Source organism: Copadichromis virginalis, linkage group LG18, assembly GCF_057382275.1.
Source record: "Copadichromis virginalis isolate Kocher_CV1m ecotype Utaka linkage group LG18, C_Virginalis_male_GT1.1, whole genome shotgun sequence".
NCBI classification, from domain to species: domain Eukaryota; kingdom Metazoa; phylum Chordata; class Actinopteri; order Cichliformes; family Cichlidae; genus Copadichromis; species Copadichromis virginalis.
Genome location: NC_140635.1, coordinates 31296006 through 31317586, shown reverse-complemented (window position 1 = coordinate 31317586; position 21581 = coordinate 31296006). Strand labels below are relative to the sequence as shown.

The 21581-nt window shown below is 41.7% G+C and overlaps 2 protein-coding genes across 2 annotated transcripts in view; one reads left to right on the top strand and one right to left on the bottom strand.

The window, feature by feature from the left end:
• Nucleotides 1-21581, bottom strand: part of zswim5 (zinc finger, SWIM-type containing 5) — a 73405-nt gene that overhangs the window by 29829 nt on the left and 21995 nt on the right. The window lies entirely within an intron of this gene.
• LOC146688304 (uncharacterized) lies at nt 3233-5915 on the top strand. Its single transcript, XM_085439720.1, has 2 exons — nt 3233-3541; nt 4433-5915. Exons 1-2 carry the CDS (start codon nt 3282-3284, stop codon nt 4701-4703), a joined length of 531 nt encoding a protein of 176 aa, XP_085295846.1. The 5' UTR covers nt 3233-3281; the 3' UTR covers nt 4704-5915.

Below are 21581 nucleotides of genomic sequence, written 5' to 3'. Positions count from 1 at the left end.
AGACCTCAGACATGATTGGCTGGCTGGGAAGCTGTGCAGGCCCTGATATGTGATATGTGTCTGAGTCCGCACAGAGGATTGGCTGCCTGGCAGAAATATATAGAAATAGTATGATTAAGCATAAATACTACATTTAGCAGAAATACTATATTAAGCACAAATCCTATAAAAAGCAGAAATAGTATATTAAGCACAAATCCTATAAAAAGCAGAAATACTATATTAAGCACAAATCCTATTAAAAGCAGAAATAGTATATTAAGCACAAATCTTATAAAATAGCAGAAATAGTATGATTTAGCACAATAGTAATAAGTTAAACAGAAAAATTGGAAAAGCAAAATGGACAGCTGAAGAAATGCTGAACATGCTGAGGGTCCCTCAAATATACTTGTTAAATGAAAAAAATCAGCAAAAAAATATATAACAGCCACACAATCAGAAATATGTACACATAAGGAAACACACATGCACAGAGAGACACACACACAAGATCCAATTCAGTCAACCAGTCTAAATATATTGAATTTGAATCTTAGAATGAGATCATCCCATTAAAAGGCCTTCTCTCTCTCTCTCTCTCTCTCTCTCTCTCTCTCTCTCTCTCTCTCTCTGTCACACACACACACACACACACACACACACACACACACACACACACACACACACACACACACAGGGAGAGAGAAGTAAGTTTCTAGCTCAGTCAGCCTGGGAGCTGCTGAATTTGAATCCACCAATCAGAGAGCCTGTGCACTTTTTCCCGCCAAAACAGGTGCATCTATTTACACACGCAGCACAGAGAGACACAGGATTATCCGGTTGTTCAGTCTGACGTCACTAGCCGTGTCTGGGTCTAAACTCCGCTGCAGGTCCATATATCAAACGATCACTATTGCATTACTGAGAGTTGAAAAACTGTCTAAAGTCTTTCATCTTTAATAAAATGATCAGCGTTCTGCTCTACCAGGTGTAACAATTGAGTTTAACATCCAGGCATCCATGAAAACGGAATTTATGACATTTAACGGAGTTAGAAGTTAGCAGGGAGTTAGCTCGCTAGCTTCTATCTAAATACAATATAGCATGTCCTGACTGCGGGGTTTTGGAAACAAATTAAAACGTACAGCTCTGTTATCACTTCCAACATAAATGAAGACAGAAAGCTAAACAGCAGTGACGTTTGTAGGGTTACTGAAGTTTGGCTAGCTGGTATATAATGATGTGCTACGTGACCGCTAGCGACACAGCTATGTTAGCATAATATAAACAAGCTAACTTTTTTTCCACTTGATAAAAGTTACCGTGAGTGTTCTCGGTGGTCAGGAACAAATGTAATTGCATGGCAGGATGCTGTAAACGGACCAAACTTCAGCCAGGAGAACAACTGAGATAATCCATCCACAATACGAGGTTAGTCATTCATATACTGCTGCATGGGCTGGGCTGTAGTTACATCCTAAGGTTTTAAAAACTGAGCTTAAATAAATGATTAGCGGTAATAAAAGCCGAGGGAGGTCAACAGTGATCGCTGACTGTTTTAGGAGCTTTTTGAGATCAAATAGAAGAAAATACATAACATTAAACATGTTAACAACACAAATGCCATATTAAACGCAGACTACTTTAGACCCGGAAGTAGGATTCGTCGCGTCATCACTGAACAACCGGATTGCAGTCTATTTCTCATAATGACGACTCCCCTCAAACAAATGACCATAATTTCCTAACCGTAGGGGCTAGAGCGGTCATTCTTACACCGTTTTGTTCAGAAGAGATGGGGGAATCTTCAAGTGTTGACAATTTATCATTAAAATATGAATTTTTAGAGATATATGACATGGATGACTTGTTGACTTAGAAGCCACGAATTCCCCAATATGCAAATTTGAATGCCTCAGACCACATATATGATTGGCTGGCTGGGAAGCCGTGCAGGCCCTGATTTGTGGATTTGAATTCCTCAGCCCTCAGATATGATTGGCTGGCTTAGAAGCCATGAAGGCCCCAATATGCAAATTTGAATGCCTCAGGACACATATATGATTGGCTGGGAAGCCGTGCAGGCCCTGATTTGAAAATTTGAATGTCTCAGTCCTCACAGAGGATTGGCTGCCTGGGGACCTGGCAGAAATATATAGAAATACTATGATTAAGCATAAATACTACATTTAGTAGAAATACTATGTTTTAGCACAAATACTATAAAAAGCAGAAATACTATAATTTAGCAGAAATACTATATTAAGCACAAATCCTATAAAAAGCAGAAATAGTATGATTAAGCATAAACACTACATTTAGTAGAAATACTATGTTTTAGCACAAATACTATAAAAAGCAGAAATACTATAATTTAGCAGAAATACTATATTAAGCACAAATCCTATAAAAAGCAGAAATAGTATGATTAAGCATAAACACTACATTTAGTAGAAATACTATGTTTTAGCACAAATACTATAAAAAGCAGAAATACTATAATTTAGCAGAAATACTATATTAAGCACAAATCCTATAAAAAGCAGAAATAGTATGATTAAGCATAAACACTACATTTAGTAGAAATACTATGTTTTAGCACAAATACTATAAAAAGCAGAAATACTATATTAGGCACAAATCCTATAAAAAGCAGAAATAGTATGATTAAGCATAAATACTACATTTAGTAGAAATACTGTAATTTAGCAGAAATACTATATTAGGCACAAATTCTATGAAAAGCAGAAATAGTATGATTAAGCATAAATACTACATTTAGTAGAAATACTATGTTTTAGCACAAATCCTATAAAAAGCAGAAATACTGTACTATGATTTAGTAGAAAAACTATAAATAATCAGAAATACTATATTTGGCAGAAATACTATATTTTGCACAAATCTTATAAAATAGCAGAAATAGTATGATTTAGCACAATAGTAATAAGTTAAACAGAAAAATTGGAAAAGCAAAATGGACAGCTGAAAAAATGCTGAACATGCTGAGGGTCCCTCAAATATACTTGTTAAATGAAAAAATCAGCAAAAAAATGCACAGGGAGAGAGAAGTAACGGTGTGTTCACACCGAACGCGATGGACGCGAATAAAACGCCCCAAACGCCCCTAATTTGACGCGTGTACATTCGCGTCTCAACGCGTGTCCAAGAAAAATCCATCGCGCGTTTTGACGCGCGTGAACCGGAAATGTGGGAGGAATGTGGGAGGGAGTTGTGCCAGACTCTTTGCAAGATGGCAGCTATCGAGCTAGCGCTTGAAGAGAGAGTCTCCCTTCTCTATGTACTGTGGAGAGCAGAGCAGCAGCGTAAAAGACGTCCTCGCCGTACCTGGGTCCATCAGGTCCTCCAGAGGCATGAGCAGTTTGGTGAGTTTCACCACTTGCTCCAGGAGCTGCGCCTGGATGACGGCCGATTCCAGCGCTATCACCATCGGCCAGTTTGAGGACCTGCTTTCCCTCGTCGGTCCCAGCATTGCCCGCCTAGACACCAACTACAGACGCTCAATCCCACCTGCAGAGCGCCTGTCCGTCTGCCTGAGGTTAGTAAAACTATTTAATACGGTAGTCCTTTATTGATATCTGTGCTAATATGCTAATCCATCCAGTTATACACTGCTAACATGGATGTGCTATGCTAACAGTGAATGCTGTCGGTGTTTACTGAAAGCAAACTGTGGTACAGAGACGACTCTTTATAATATTTCTAGTGATACTCAGAAGGTCTCATCAAGCCCCGATTTAATTCGATTTATGCTGTTATCAGTGTTTGCGATGATAGCATGGCTGTGGTGTCACATCAATGTATGCGCTCTGTGTTTGCTGATATCAAACTGTAGCATTAGGACCACTGAGTTAACCTTTGTAGTGATACTCACTCCTTTTTATTTAGACCTGGTTTAATTCTGGGATAGTTGAATATTTGTATATAATCCCTGCAGCTGTCAGACTCTATAGCAGGGGTCACAGCCTTTATTAAAACAGAGTTAGATAAAACTGTGAACAGTTTGGTTCATCTCTAGTTACATGGTTCTATCTTGATAAGCTATGTCTTATCACAGATTAATTTTTCAAAAATATTAATGATTTAAGCAAGGAAAGGGCTACATGTCAACACACAACTCTTTATTTCTATTAATGTCTTACTTCATTCCTACCTGATTGACATGTTTAGGAATTGTGAGTGATTGGCTCACTGTAGTGGCAAAAGTTGCTACCAATCAAATTATGATATGTTAAAGTTAAAACAAAACACAACTGTTTTAGATATTATCTAATATACATTTTGTAATTATCCTTATAATTACAAAAGGTTTTATGTAAGATTCATGTTTTGTGATTTAAATCTGACATCACAAAAGTATTTTGGAATTTGAATAATGTATTTTGTAACTGCAGTACACATAATACTGATTTTGAACAATTTTGTCCAGGTTCCTTGTCACCGGGGACTCCTTCAGGACCATCGCGTTCAGTTTCAGAGTCGGTGTGTCCACGGTGAGCCAGATCACCCCCAAGGCAGCGACGTCCATCTGGGACTGTCTAGTGGACGACTTCATGGCTGTGCCTTCACCTGGAGACTGGCGCTCCATCACAGAGGGATTCCAGGAGCGCTGGAACTTTCCTCTGTGCTGTGCAGCTCTGGATGGGAAGCACATCCAGACAAAGGCACCCCATATATCATATAGGAGACACACACATTGATATACACTAAATATTCATTTCATTTCTTTTTTGTGGTGCCCAAATTGATGCACCTGCTTGATTTTGTTTAAACAATTATTGCACACTTTCTGTAAATCCAGTAAACTTCTTTTCACTTCTCAAATATCACTGTGTGTGTCTCCTGTATGATATTTAACTGACATTTTTTATTGTAACAACCAACAATTTATACAGGAAAATAATGTCTATTAACAAGGTTGCCCAAACTTCTGCATCCCACTGTATCAGTATATTTTGTCATTAGTATAATATGAAATAAATTCTACATGTGTCAAGTCGTGTGCCAACATTTGCTGTGTAGTAGAACTGAGACATTAGTCATTATAAACATTTATTTGAAATAATATTAAAAGTCTCAAACAGAAAAACATTAAACATAAATATATAAAATATAAGAATTTACAGAGAGACAGGAATAAAAAGGACCAGCTGCTCTCCAGAGCAGGAACAAGGCTGAGGAGGAAATGCTCCATTGGAGACTGGTGTGGCCTCTTCAGGGACTCCAGGATGGCCAGCTCCACCGCCGATGGACCGTCCTGGGACCCGTCCCTCATCTGCCTCGGAGCCGTCCTCCTCTGTGGGCCTGTAAAACAGCACAAAACACAAAGAAATGAGAAGGCTGCTACTAGATTTTAATTTCAACATTGAAAAAAAAAAAAAACAATAACAGGATATAATCAGATTGGTTGTAGATATTTAGTAAAGGTGATCACAAGGGAATCCCACCGACTAAAAAGGTATCAGTGCTTGCTGTACATATCTGTGGGTGCAGCAGCAGGAGCTCAGGGACTGGGGATGCTCTGCTGCAGAATCAGTTGGTTCTATCAATACAGTATTAAATGTTAACAGGTTGGATATAATAATCGTAGAGTAGACAGTGGTCCCTCATTTATTGCAGGGGTTCTCAGAATAACTAGCCCCTGGTCACAGTTCTCACAATTGATTCTCAAAGTGCAAACCTTTGTAGATTGCAAAACGTAAAAGTATTATTATGCCGCGGTTTGTCTTCATCTGCCCGCCACTTTCGTGCGCCTTTTTCCCTCACGGTGCAGGTGTCTATTTCCGAATGAGGCTCATAGTTATGGGTGTTTTTGTGCTGTTTTTTCTATTGGACGCGATGGTTATCAAAACCAAACGTGATAAATTTGGCAAGCGCAGGAGATTTGTCAATCAGGCTGCAGAATGCAATGCTGTACTGTGCAATAAAAAATCAGCGAAAAAGCAAAGCAGTGAGGGATGAACAGCGGGACCACTGTGTGCTGTTTATTAATAAACAATAAAATATATTCCTAAATGATAACATGCATAAAAGCAGAATGGTATTTGTACGTCAGTGGGAAAATAGCGGTGGCTTGCTAGCTTTTGTGCTGCTTCCCCGGGTCAGTGAAAACTTTCAAAAGAGAAATGAATGAACTTACCAGGTTGCCCGATCTCTTCACATATCTTCCTCCAAGCTCGGTCCTTTTTATTCCTGTCTCGGTACTGAAAGCAGCTGGTGTTGTACAGCTCCGAGTTGTTTGCTACCGCATTGATTAGCCTTCCCCTCCATTGAAGTATGAAAGGCTTTGGCTGGATCTGCCCCTTTGACCTAGGTAACAGCCACGTCACCAGGCTCCTGATTGGTTGTCGCGGCGCGATTTGACGCTGGAGTTCAGATTTTTCCAACTCGAGCGGTAGACGCGAAACGCGCGTATGCACAAAATGCAACACAAAAACTCACGCGCGTGGTTTTATTCGCGAGTCAAACGCGCCAGACGCGCTACACTGACGCGCGTTTCACGCGTTTTGGCGTTTTCGCGACGCAAATCTGCTTCCGAATTTTCGCGGGACCCGCAATCGCGCGTCATCGCGCCTTTCCATTGACTTTACATGTAAACCTGACGCTCTATTCGCGTCCATCGCGTTCGGTGTGAACACACCGTAAGTTTCTAGGTCAGCCTGGGAGCTGCTGAATTTGAATCCACCAATCAGAGAGCCTGTGTACTTTTTCCCGCCAAAACAGGTGCATCTATTTACACACGCAGCACAGAGAGGCACAGGATTATTGCAGCCTATTTCTCATAATGACGACTCCCCTCAAACAAATGACCATAATTTCCTAACCGTAGGGGCTAGAGCGGTCATTCTTACACCGTTTTGTTCAGAAGAGATGGGGGAATCTTCCAGTGTTGACAATTTATCATTAAAATGTGAATTATTAAAGATATTTGACTTCTAATGCACCATAACTGAGTAGAGCGAAGCAAAAACTGGCTTGACTTGCCCTCAAACAACGCTTTGTAACTCGAAATCTATTTGGAGTATCGATATCATTCTTTCACCGTAAGAGACAGCAGGCTTTGGTGAACAGTCATGGAAATTTTCAGGTCTCTGTGGAAATCCAACAAAAAGTTATGACGAGAGAAAAAAGTGGTTCATTTCCAGGGTTTGAAATTTGAAGAAATCTGAGCGACGGACGAATTTCCTACCCTCAAACAAGTCCAACTCATTTCAGAACGGTAATACGTGAGAAAGAAATTCTTGAATTGTGAGCGTCACGAGTGTCTGAAGATATACCGGGACAAGCCTCATGTCTTAACTTTGCTTCGTTAAGGAGATATGACGATTCGAATATGCCTCTCATTACAGAAATGCAGCGGTGATTTTGAACAAACTCTCCATTGACTTTATATGGAGAGTTTTCCGACATTGTGTTGGTCTGAGGAGATTTGCGAAAGTTCTATGAATACCACAACAATGATAGTGACATTTTCGGAAACCCAGCAAAAATACCTATGTTTTGATGTATAATTTGTGGAAGTTGAGTGAAGATTGAGCAAGTAGCAAGAAGTTGTTCGGACATGAAGAGAAGACTGCAAAACCTTCAGTGGCACACTGGAAGCCAAGTGCATAGCAACCATAACAACGCATGTATTTTGTGAAAAACCACAATTTTGCAACTGAAAACTTTAAGAGGCATAAAGGTAAAACGGTAAAAGATTTGAAAAAGCTGAATCATACCTGAATAGCCCAATAATTTGAGAACATTTTAAAGTTTGAATGGTTGTTCTACGTGAAAATATGAGGAAGTAGTTAAGTTTCAGAAACAAGCAAATTTTAGCAAAATTGCAGAAGTTTCCCATTCATTTCAATGGGACAAATTAAGCTTAATATTTTAAAAAGTATAATAGTGAAAAATACCAAAAGACATAGCAGGAATTAGCAGAAATAGCAGAATATTTTAAAATTTGAACGGTGAAAATCGGCTGAAAATTGTGGAAGTAGTTAAGTGCCAAAAAGTGTACGGAAGTCCCAAGAGGAACTCAATAGTGTGGATGCTTAAAGCATCCACACAATAAAAGTGAGTGCTGCTGGTTTACTGGTTAATTCGGTTGCCCATTTACCATAGTAACAAGCTAGTCCCGCTGAGGCTCCTATCCTAACAAAAGAAATTCAGACATGGACTTGGTTCAATCCCTGCTGGCGCTGTAGGTTTTCGCAAATCGGAAAATAAATAGTCTCTGTAGTTATGTTCGGCTTCAACTTCTGCGAGAAGATTTTCTTTGGTTGTGTTGGAAAAAACGAACAATTTTGTCTCACACAAAAGGTCATGACATTTGTGGTTTTGTTGGACCGTCTCCACATCTGAGTTTAGAAACCTTTCCAACCCCCCTGATTAGCCTCCACCCCTGTGGAGCTGATCACTGCTCGCCATGCACAGCCATGCATGAAACATGAATAATGAAATATAATAATTAAAAAACAAAAAAAAGAAAAGAAAAACAGCTTGCAAGCCAGTATACAAGCTGACGACTCACACACATCCTTCTTCTCTTCATCTCTCTCTCTCTCTCTCTCACTCACACACACACACACACACACACACACACACACACACACACACACACACACACACACACACACACACACACAGGTGGGGGGGACTTCTGGTTGACTTCATCAAGCTCTCATCAAGCCAAGCCACCATATGGGGATGGGGCCCAAAACAGAGGGGAATTTGATTGTGTGTGTGTGTGTGTGTGTGTGTGTGTGTGTATTGCAGAGACCCCCCCAGCCAGCCACCCCTGCACTCATCCCCAAATACAACACAAAGGAAGCATGCATCACCAAATCAGGTTTGTCTTGCATGAATTATGACGCTACTGCTGCCCCATTAAGACTCCCCCTAGCGCGGACACAAACACACAGACACCCTGAAGGTGTGTTGAGCTACAACAGCTGAAACAAGACAAACAAGGAGGTCCAGACACACTGATTGCTACCTCCTCCTCCCCTTTCCATATTTCCATTTCCACAAAAACATACACATGCACTTCTCCTAATTCCACTGTTATGTCTCCATTTCTACTCCTTTAAGTTTTAGTCTCATGTCCCTCCCTGTTTTCTCTCTCCTTGTATCCAGCAAGCCAGCATGGCACCCCGAACATCCTGAGAATCCCAGCTCCCCTTATCTGTCTTCTCCTGCCCACACCCACCACCATGTACCCGGGGCCTGCTTGCTGACGTAGGCAGACATTCACATACATTGAATCTTAATCTGGGCGTGACCTGCTTTTTCTTGGCTTCCCTCCCCTACTGGCTGCCTCCAAAGAGTCAGCCTTTCACAGGCAAGCGCACACCCCTTCTCCCCAAGCACCGTCTACCTCGACAACCCCCTCTAAAAAAAAGGTCCACATTGCAGGCCTCGAGGCTGGGGCCTCGCCTGCCATTGTTAGCCCACAATGGGTGAGAGGCGGCTGGCAGGCAGGCAACAGCCAGGAGGCCTTGTGGAGGAAGCTGGGGGAGAGTGTGAGGCAAGCAGTTACTAAAAGGGAGGAGGATGGCGAAAGATGGGCTTCTTGCTTTGCAATTTAAACCAATTTTCTCAGATGAACGAGAGATGAAAAGAAAATTAAAAGTGGAAACTAAGTACCATAAACATCATATCAGAAAAACAATATCTAACAGAAGAGGGGGAGCAGCTTAACCACCTCAAAAAGGATGTGTGAATGATGCAAGCTCTGTTCACAAAGCCACTATAGCATCATACTGGACACAGGCTGTCTACTCTATTGAATCCGCCATCTAAAGCTGGGATCAAGCTTAACAAAGTGAGCTTTATCCTCCAGTGGAGGTTCATTTATTTATTTCAAATAGGAGCATCTGTCAGTGCAGCCGGGCTGCGTCTCTGAGGTTTACAGTGTTCACACCGACAGCAGCACTGTTTAAGAAAATTAAAAAAATAAAAATACTGTCTGCTATTTCAGCAACACAGCAACCTTTGCTGAAGTTTCATGTGGCAGGGCCGAGATCAACCAAACTTTCAAGAGCCGCAAAACTTTATAGACCATTTATAGTTATAAAGTACTTCTTATTATGTTGGTGGTATTATGTCCGTGGGTTTGTACAATTATTTTGAACTTCTAGACATGGTGGATTATACATTAAAAGATCGCTGTGAAACAGTTAATGCAGTACTTTTATTAAACTGCTCATATAAAAGCTGAAAGTCTGAGCCAAAAATGACAAAAACTGTCCAAATAGTTATGGAGCTACATACTGTTACAGTGGTGAAACCAAGGTTTGAAATAATGAGCTTTGCTCAAGTACAAGACATTTTCAAGCTTCAGACTGCTTTAAACATTCTGCTTCATGCAGCTGTTTTTTCCTTCTGCTCTGTGCTATGCATTCAGTTCAGTTATATTTATACAGAGGCAAGTCATAACAACAGTCACCTGAAGGTGCTTTGTATTAAAGACACAACAAACATACAGACAACCCCCAATGAGCAAGTGCTTTGGTGACAGTAGGAAGGAAAAACACCCAACAGGAAGAAACCACCAGCAGAACCAGCCTCTGGGAGGGGCAGCCATCTGCCACAACCAGCTGGGGGTGAGAGGAGGAAGACAGGATCAGCATATGATGTAACAGAGAGGGGATTCCATGAATATGCTCATGTCAGAGAGACAGCTCTACAAACACAATGTACAATTGTTACAAATGTCTTGAAATGCAGTTCTTTCCTTATCCTTGTGTTCAAGTCCTTTCAGCTGCGACACATTTTTAGGCTCTACCCTACAATCTAAAAACAGGTCTATTGCTTTGACTCAGGTTTGGCTGCAGAGCACAAGCTTTGAATGAAAAAAGCATTAGAGATTTACATGGATTAAAAGAGCAAAAAAAGCCAGTGGGCACCAGACAACAGCCACCACCGAGTTTGCAACACAAACTAGAACCATTTGACCTGCAGCACGACACCGCACTAGAGTTTCAGCTCCAGCAGTACCATGTGTGACACACAAGGTAACTCTTACTCTTCATTTCAGTGTTGAACCACAAGCCACCATTGAATGGAAAACAAGCACACATTTACACCGGCAGTCGTGCAGTAATGTCGACCATGACACATAAAAGCATGCAGCTGTTCATGGACACACACACACACACACACACACACACACACCAATCCAATAATGTCTGCCGTCATATACACAACCACAGGCATGCTTGTGCGTGAACACACACAGCTGAGCCGTGGGAGCAATCATCTGATAATGTCAACTGTCACAAGAATACACAAAGTGCGTGCACACGCGCGCAGACACACATGCAGAAAGAGAGGCAGAACAAAGAAGTGGAGGCTGGCAAACAATGCGCCACAATGCTCTCTGGCAGGGACTTGAGTTTACAAAAGAAAAAGGTTTCCAATCACTAGACATTCATTCACACACACACACACACACACACACACACACACACACACACACACAGAACTGGGGTGCGAGAAAGGGACACAGACCTTTACGATACACACTGAGGGACACACAATGACCATTCTCTCACTTCCTCCATTCAGTCATTCAATTGCTCTTTTTCGTCTTGTCCCCCCTTTCCCCATCAGCGTGCTCTGAAATAAACTGTTTCCCAGATTACACTTTGCTCTGCTTTCTTCACTATGAGGGTCTCATTCATTTTCCTCCAAGCTGGTAATATAGGGCAGATAGGAGAGATCGGGAGCACGCCTGCTGGCCACACTCAGTATGGCACCACACACACACACATACACCAACCCATCACAATAGCTCGGATTCACACAGTGCACGGATGGGTTAAGACTGAACCAACAGTGATGCAAACCTTCCAATTGGCTCCGTACAGACAACGCAGGGCTGAGAATAACAACGTATCGACAGAATGCATGTGAGCATGTGGGCTGCTAGTATACAAGGTTTTCATTCAAACAAAGCTTATATAAATTACATATAATTATAAATGTAATATTGGGAGAAAAAAAAACCTCCCTGCAACGTGAAAGGACAGATCTACGTTTCCCAGTGGCTAAAAAATAAATCTCAGCTCAAATCCTTCTTCTCTGGGCCCAGACCTGCAGCAAGCTTTTTAAGAGTGTTCAGTTGTCAAGAAAATCAAGAGCAGGTATTTGTCAGCCGTCCTCTACCCTCTGCTATTTCCCTCTGGCAATGAAAACTGCTATTGTGAAATGTCTTAAAAAAACCCAACCTGGACCTACATTCTTTTACGCTTCAGCGATTTCTTTGAAAGAAATGCCTTCAGAAAAACTGTTGAAAAACTGCAGGCCTAGCTTAATTTAACCTGTGACTGTACTCTGCAAAAAAGGGAATGTACAAATAGCTGTATGTTCCCTTTAGTACTTGATGAAGGCATAGACCTTTAATCACTTTTACATATTTTTATAATATGGAATCCCCCAGGGCTCCATTCTGGATCCTGTGCTGTTTAAAATGTAATGTACATGCTGCCTGTTTGAGTGTAATTGAAATGTTTATCTTTTTAAATAGAGTGCACAGAGTAGATGGACTGCATCATGGTGAGCAAATCTCAAAAAGAAAAGAATAACTCAGTGTTTCTAACAAACTGTTTTTGAGTGAAGCCATCCAAACATTTCACATCCCCTCCCATTAGATCTCTCCCTTACCCTCACTTTCAAAGTTCATCAGCTGCTAATCACCTAGCAACTGCCATTCCTGTATCACATTTGTTCACAGGTTGCTGCTGTGGCATTTCTTGATGTCACCAAGCTGCTCTATGCATGTGATCCAAGCCGCATACTTCAAAAGGACTTCAGTAACCGGAATGATGTTGGGTTTCCACTTGGGCAAAGCATAATAGACATTAGATTGGAGATGTCATGCAATGTCTTGCAACTGATTGTGAGGCCAAAGATAAATAAATAAATAGAAATGAGAATACAAAGAATTCAGGTGTGAATGCAGATTTGGTTTAGTTAAGGCTTACAGGCTGACTTGTAAAGTAGCCTTACTGGTGATGGTGAAGGAGAGGAGAGAAGAGGGACTGACCATGGTTCTTCATTCTAGCCAATCAATATCTGGAGTTGCATTCGTGTGGTTAATGGTAACCAATCACAGATGGAAACTTGACATGGCCAAAAAGACCATGGAGAAGGTCTGTCCACTCTCAGAGTTTGGGGCTACAGGATACTGCATAGACAGAGTAGGCGTGAGCATGTGGGCTACTGGTACAACAGGTTTTTTTTTCATTCAAATAAAAAGCTCAACCAATCAAAAACTCTTAAAGTTGAGATACATTACCCATGTGCTCTCTCTTAAAGCGATCAGACACACCAGAGAATAACTAATTGCACGGATGTGCATGGAAAGGTTCAACATCTTGTTTTCTAAAACCACTGTGGCAGTTTGCTCTTGTGGTTGACCAACATCTCACCATGTCAGCGGGTTTTGCCTTTTTAAGCCATAATGTAACTTCAGCACGAGTCTTCCTCATCTCATTTGACATGTAACTCCGTCTCACTCTACTTGTGTGCAACTTGCTTTTCCTTTCTTACTAACTCCTTCTCTGCAGCCACCTATCCTTGCTCACCGCTGACACAGACACACACAGGCGTATACAATAAGAGGCTGATTAATAAGTGTGTCTCTCCCTTGTTTTCAAAGTGTTGGAACAGGGAAGGCCATCTGAAAGGCACTTCAACCCAAATTATGTAGATTTAAAAACAGCTTTGGACACATGAGGCGGCAGGAGGTGGGAGGGCGAAGGGGGTTGCAGGATTGCACTCTCACTCATGAATATTAATGAACAGACACTTTAAACATATCCTCTCATGGTTCACCACATGGGGAGAACCAGCCAATCAACTTCTTTTGAGACATTCTCTTTCTACCACCCCAGTTTAAATCTGTCAAGCCAGTCTGTATTTTTTTTTTTGTTGTTTTTTTTGGCCTCAATGTGGAAACGGCAGTGCCAGAGCATTTAAATGCTGTTCAATAAAAAGGACTTAAAATAGGACTGTTGCATAACACTTAAAAAGAAAAAAACCTTCTTGTCTATCAAACAAAAGCCTGAGACCGATGTGTTTTCATAACTAAAACTGCCATGCACAAAAGAACGTGATATGCAACTTATTTTGAAAGGCTTCAGTCAACAATATAAATGCATCTTTTCAATAACATGCAGTCCTGTTTACAATCAGGCTCCCAGTTAGCTAGCTTGGAGAGTGTTTCTTCCCCTAATTTTTTTGTATGAATAATGCTTTGTAAAATCCAAAACATGACGGGGAAATAAACACTCTAGTACAAACAAAGGCTGCTGATGAGAAAGGAAATAGTGTTAACAGTAGTCCCAATGTAGCTCCCATTCTAAAACCACATGCTCTGTAATGGCACTAGAGAAAAAACAGAACCTTCTCGTGAGTGGGAAAACCGGTTGTGATTCTTATGAATGTAAGTAGTTCAATTCAGTTCAGTTTTATCTGTATAGCACCAAATCACAACAGTTGCAGGAGCTCTTTAGTGTAAGGTAAAGACCCTGAGATAAAGTCTCTTTTCTACTAGTACCTGCTTGGCTCGGCTCCATACATTTTACCCATAATAATTGAGTACCACCAAACATGCTGGGGGTTGTTATAGCAACATGGCTGAAAGTCCTGTGACGTCATTTGTATGCAACACAAACAACACAACAATGGAGGACGTTGATGGGATGGTATACTTGCTGCTCAGTCTGTGGCTTTTTGTCAGACTCGGGGACCACTGCATTTTTTGTGTAGCCATCTCCCTCTACTCAAAAATGGCGGGTTTGGCTTTTGTGAAGGAGTCATCGACTTGCATGCAGTCTATATACATCACATATTTAGAATGAACGAGCTCGCTTGGAACCCAAGCTGGCCAGGTACTAAAAAATAACTTTGAGAAAAGCAGAGTAGGTATTAGTAGAAAGGGGCTATAATAGAGAGAAAATCCCAGCAATCAAACAATCCCCTGACAACTGACCCCTGAATTATACTTCTGCATCAGATCTTAGTTGATACATCCGCAATAACTGGAACCTCATTTTAACCCTACATTGTAACAACCTACGGAACTACACTGCCTTTTATCTCTGCAGTGTAGGGATAAAAAGAGTTTCCGGTTGCTCCACAAGTTAGAACGTAGATTTCCCGCAGAACTCTAAACTTGAGCTCGAAGCTGATGAGTTAATAAGAATGGTCCCAGACCTGGTCCTGGTCTTCGAAGGCAACCAGATCGTATGTACTTTGCACACGGTCACAGTAACTTTGGTCGTGCTGCAATCTCCAATCAACGTTTTCTCCTAGTGTGACTAGGAGACCCTAACTGTGTCGCATGGTTGGAGTTTAGACTCTGATGTGTTTAAACTGGATGTTTTTGACCACATTTGACTCTTTGTAGAAGAGCTAACACATGTATACATTTCAGGTTACAAATCTCTATTCTTTTATTAACTTTAAATACAGTGACATGAAGTGTGGATTCACTCTTTTACTTTGCTTACAGTCAAGAACTGAGAGAAGTTTACTGTAGTGCTCCAGCACTGCCACTGAAGAAGCATGTGTCATTTCAGAGCTTCTCGTGTTAATACTCTTTACACAATTTAAGTCACGCATGACCTTTCACCTCTTTGGTGTAGCACGAGCAGAAATCAGAGGTACCGTATGTCCGAAGTTAAACACCAGTGGCAACTAAGCTGGCAATTACATGCAGCGGTGTTTGATTTCTAATTCTTTTGGGCTCACTCGTGTTTCTAGTTTACGCCACATCAAGGTCACGGCCATAAAGGACACACATGCAGAAACGCACACGCGAAAGAGGACGACGAGGGAGGGAGAGTGAGTGAAAGACTCCTCACAACAATGCGTGTTGTGGGCTGAATACTGAGCATAGCACAAAACAAAAGCATGAGCGACAGCCAGCTGGCTTGGCACCACTTGGCACGGGACAAGCCCGCTTGTCCTTGGCATGACAATGAAATGCACAAACACACACACACACACACACACATAAAAAGACACACACAATTTCTCCCTCTCTTCTCAGGTATAAAGAAAAGTGGTGCTACAAAGACGCCTGACACTTAAAGAGTTGTGATCGTCAGATTCCAGTGAAGAGAGCCAGTGCCGGGCTACAAAACAGAAGCAACAGAATTCGCTTTTCATCTTAGAAATAAGAGTGGGATAAGAAACACAGAGGAACTTGAACAAGACTCAGCTGGCTGCTGTGGAGAGAGCTGGACTGATATTTGGGATAGGCTTCTTTTTGTGTGTTTTGTTTTTAAACCTCACTTGCAGTGCTGGGAAGTAAGTGGATGGGTTCAAAACAAGTTTCAAGTTTTTTGAGTCAAGGCCTGGCAAGTTCTAACCTCACGAAGGGCAAACACACCTCAATCAAAACACTTTCCATTATCCGACAAACCTTTGTCTTCCATCCTTAGCAACAGAAGTCAACCAATTACTGATGCATCAGTTTTAGTCACTAACTTTAGTGGCATACATTTTAACATGAGTTCATAAAGGAAAAACAAATTGATACCTTTGAGAAGAGGAAAGCAACATTTGGAACATGACCAGCAGCTGAGTCATAGATTAGAAGCTCAGCTTTACTGCAGATTACAATGCCTCTGAAGCGGCACCAGCTCCAATTATGCAGCATTAAACAGTGCTAGTATCAAACTAATCAATATCAAGACCCAAACCATAATCAAGTGTACAACATTGTACAGCTGTGTTTGACCACCATGTTCAGTAAGACTTGGATCCAACTCTGAATTCATACCTGATATAAAAGTAGCCAGTTTGTAAAGGTCTGTACAGCTGGTCAATCGCACAGTTGTTCCAAGAAGAAATGGAATAACTGGTGGAGCCAACACTGAAAACAGCCTTGATTATCAAAGCAAATCACAGCAATACAGAGGAGAACAAACAGGTTCCAGTTATTGGTTATTAGAGGGGTGACTTTCTCGATAAGTTTGGCCACTTCCCCCCTCTTTATAGGTTTGTTGTTTTTGTTCTTTTCCTCCAACTTGAAATGTGCTTTTCTCACTGTGAGAAATGGGGAGGCATGTAAGGGCGTGCTTTAGGTGAAAATGCAATTGCCTGGAAACTGAGCGTAAATGTATAGACCACAAGAAAAAAAAGACATGTTAGATCTGAAAGAATGACTCAGTTGGTGATGACTCAGTGAATGGCTACCTCTTAGGGGCCCATTATACTCTTCACATTGGTCGTGTTATGTGCAAAGGGTGACGTCAAAGCTCTGTACCATTCATACTAGCGCTAATGGTGCAAGTACTTGCTGCAGTACTCTCCTGAATCATAGGTGTCATCACTCAGACAATACCTCGAAATCAGCGCTGGAGTAGAAATCAAAATGAAAAGCCAAAAACATTAAAGTGGTGATAGAAACCGACAAATCAACCTGTTTGCTATATGGGGGAATAACACTTCATGCCTTACACGCGCCTTCTCCTCGATCCCTGCAAAACTTAACATAGAATGAACTGAGAGGAGTTCTGCCCATTCCTCTCACACCACAGCTATGCTTTCATATAGTGTTAGTGTAGTTAGTGCATAGGAGACAGTGCCACGGTTTAAAGAAAACACACTGTGCCCTCTTTTCACTAGCCCTAAATACTGTTATTATCTATATGGCTTACAGGACAGTAGTGATTGTATGAAAAGCAGCTTAACAGTTGTTCCAGTGACTCAGATGCCATTCAGAGCACAAATCCTGTAATCAAGAGTCAGCGTGCATGCTCAGTGTGTTCCCCCTAGCGATGCTAACACAACTGTTCCAACATATAGACGTTGTCCATTTTAAGCTAACTCTCTTTTTTGCAGCAGCAGCTTCCATTGATAACTCATATGAGTCACAATGAGGGGACCGGGCAAGCCCGGCTATACACTAGCTACCATTGTGAAACACTGCCTGTAGCTTAAGGTTAAATGTAGCTGCCTGAATCCCAGACGCCCCACCTCTAATTCTTATTTGTTGAAACATTACTGCCGGCAGGAGAATAAAGACGTGACTAATGGCCAGAGTTTAATCTTCACATCCAGTTACGATGTGTAAATTCAAAAGGATGCGGCGGGGCTTAGCGGTGCTGGAAAATGGCTGACGGTAAAACCCTTTCAAGGGTTTGATAAGCCAGAAACCGGCATCAGGAAATAACGGGTGAGGATGGGAGTGCCCTGGGTTTACTCATTCATTCAATCTGCGTGTGGTTGAGGACATGTTAAATTTGTAGGAAGAGATGAGGGAACTGCACGGACCTAGAGTGAGAGAGAGAGAGAGAGAGAGAGAGAGAGAGAGAGAGAGAGAGAGAGAGAGAGAGAGAGAGTGCAAGAGCTGTCTGCCAAGGCAGGAGTCAGGCAGGGGGCGACTGTGTGTGTGTGTGTGTGTGTGTGTGTGTGTGTGTGTGTGTGTGTGTGTGTGTGTGTGTGTGTGTGTGTGTGTGTGTGTAATTGTGTACATATGAGAGAGACAGAGAGCGAGAGAGAGAGAGCGAGTGAGAGCGCGCCCACGTGCCAAATACAATGACCCCGCAAAGCTGGCAGGGCACCGGGTGGTTGTGAGTGTGTGTGCGTAGGAATGTGGTGTATGCTTGCATTCCTGGGATGCATGCTGCTAGATTCTCCACAGTAACAGGGAGAGGAGTCTGTCTCAGCAGCAGGAAAGAAGGGGTGGGAAGGGACTGGGATTGTGTAAGAAAGGGTAAAGCGCTGTTGCAGAGAGAGAAAAGAAAGAAAAAACAAAAGCGCAAACCAGCAAACAATCTTTAACTCATAGTTTTTGCAGAATTGTAAGAGGTACCACATTGGGTATCACACCATTACAAACACATTACATACCATTGTTATGTCAGCTTGTCAGGTAGAGAGAGAACAGCTGTTTTCAAGATACATTAAAAACTGTTGAGAGCCACATAAACCCCAAACCAGCCACTGATGTCCAAAGAGGTCTGTTTATGCTACATGGAGAGTCTGCACAGTGAGTCGCGACCTTCATTAAATTGTGTAATTTATGTAAATAGTAAATGGTAAATGGCCTGCATTTGTATAGCGGTTTTCTAGTCCCTAAGGACCCCAAAGCGCTTCACACTACATTCAGTCATTCACCCTTTCACACACACATTCACACACTGGCGGTGTAACGCAATTACTCTAAGGAACTATTGAATAATAATTTCAATACTAATTCCAATCTATGTTTCGAACACACTTGGATGCCACACAAACACTAAACAATGCCAATTATGACTTGTTTTTTGTTTTGTTTTTTGTTTTTAAATGACCAATATCAATCAGACTAATAAATAATGGCACATTACAATAATCCCCAGCATCCAGGAGATCCCGTGGACAGGCCTAGGAGCGCTTGCAAGCTCAGTGCAGAGGTGCACGAAGCAGTCGTGGACCTGCTTCAGCCCCTGCTTTGAGAACCCTTCCAGCTTGCAGCACATCTCGAGAACAGAACAAGGACTACCGTGGACAGGCGGAAATTGTGACCTATGACTGCGTCACTGAGGTCTGCAGTATGGCAGGAGAAGAGAGCAGACCAGCAGAATGATACTGCAAAACGCCGCAACACTGAAGTTTAAAAAAATACTATTAATATATCTGGGAGGCCTACCCAAGTAACACATATAACACTGATATATGACTCAAAGCTAAAAGTTCCACCTCTGAAGACTACATAACAACTAAATAACAGGTTTTCTTGTAAGTGAACCTGCTGTCATAATTCTATTAAATATGTCATATCATCAAGATGTTACTAATTTTCTGCATCCAAATCAATCATCTCTAGTATAAAAGCAATACTTGGCCAAAATGACTGATGCTTGGTTGTGTCAACAGAGCCCAGCTGGAAGCCAGCAGACAATGGAGAGGAGTGGATGATTGGACACCAACCAAGAGAAAGATGAGGGCTAGAGAATACAGTGTGTGTGTTTCTGATTTTCTTAGTTAAAAGAGGCACTGGTCCCATCTGGCAAGGACACACACACACACAGCCATTGTCTGCAGCAGGGAAGAGGGTTAAAGGGTCCCCCTCCCTCCCTGCTGACTCCTGGATGCTTGGAGCACTAATCCTGTTATCTCCGTCCCAATAAGAAATGAATTAATGAATAGAGCTTGGAAAGACAGTGTAGAGAGCTTGGTGATGGCCCTGCATGGAGGCCAGTGAGCTCACAGGTCTCTGCATGCGCATGCTTAAATTAGCAAAAAGCACTGGGAGGATTCTCCAAGCATACTTAAACATTTTCTCCCCTGATCAGTTCAAACAGATGTGAAGGCAACGTAGTTTCTTAGAGGGGGGGAAGGAAAAAAAAGTACTTTATATGCTTATGAAAACCTAGTAACGCTGGTACAGGTCTCCCCGGATGAAAGCCTCTGGTAAATGCTAAATTTAATATAATGTAGAATGATGCGTCGGGTAAATTTGTGATCATATCCACTTTCCCCACAGGGGCTATTAAAGTTTCATTTTATCACACTCCCACTGGAGATTATGGGGAGCTTGTACAAACGCAAACTTTGCTGAGAACTAGACTTTTAAAGCTCACAGTTCTTTGTATAATTTGGGTATTCAGTTCAGGATTCCGGTTTAGTTTCATGTTCAGATGTGGTTCCAGGCCGGTTCTAGGAACACTAGGAAAGCTTTGCTCATTTCTCGAGAATTTAGTCAGATCAAGACTTATGTAACCAGTCTTTTACTTCAATCTGGCTGTGTGTTGGCCAACTTTAGTACTGTGCTTTAAAATGCAGATGGCATTGACACGACAACAGATTCTCCTACAGTCTTAAAAAGAAAATCAAGTGTGCAAATCCTCGACTCACTGCTGTATATTCCATCCTTTGACCACCGCTTTGATCCAAAGCCTATTTTGTTTTCACATGAAGGTCTAATGTGTGCTGTGTCTATTATAAAAGGGAAGATTAAGTTTTCAATCAGTGCCTGAGAAGGGACAGACAAGATCTTGTGATTTTTGCACGCAACACAATCCAACAGTCAGATGAGAAATAAAAAAAACCCCTTCAAGTGTATACCTTTACTTATTTACAGTTTTAACAGAGTAAGAGAGAGAGAGATTTAGACTGAGAGTCAGTTTGCCACATACACTACAGATGGACTGAACTGAGTAACTGCCCTACAGGACTTTTAAACATATTAATTGTTAAGAAGAATCAAAGCAAGCAAAAAGATAAGGGTAGTGAATGGAAGCCCTTGGCTGGCACTACAGACATTAAAAGAAGGATTTGATAATGGTGTGGATTTTCTCTTTTTGGTGCCATCATCAAAAGGGGAAGCGCACACATGCTTGCAAACACACATAGTGACAGACTAGACTTCAGTGTGTGTTCATGCACAGCTGCTGTGCACATAACGTTCCAAACCTGCCAGAGTATGAATGAAAATGCCTTTCTTATGACACAAAACCAGCCCAGTCTCACTTTAAAGCCACAGGGGGAAAAAACGTACGATCAGTGCTGTGAATACATATGTTGTGTGTGTCTGTGTGTAAGTAAATGTAGCCCCGTTCGCGGCTCGAATATCTTCCATTGTATTG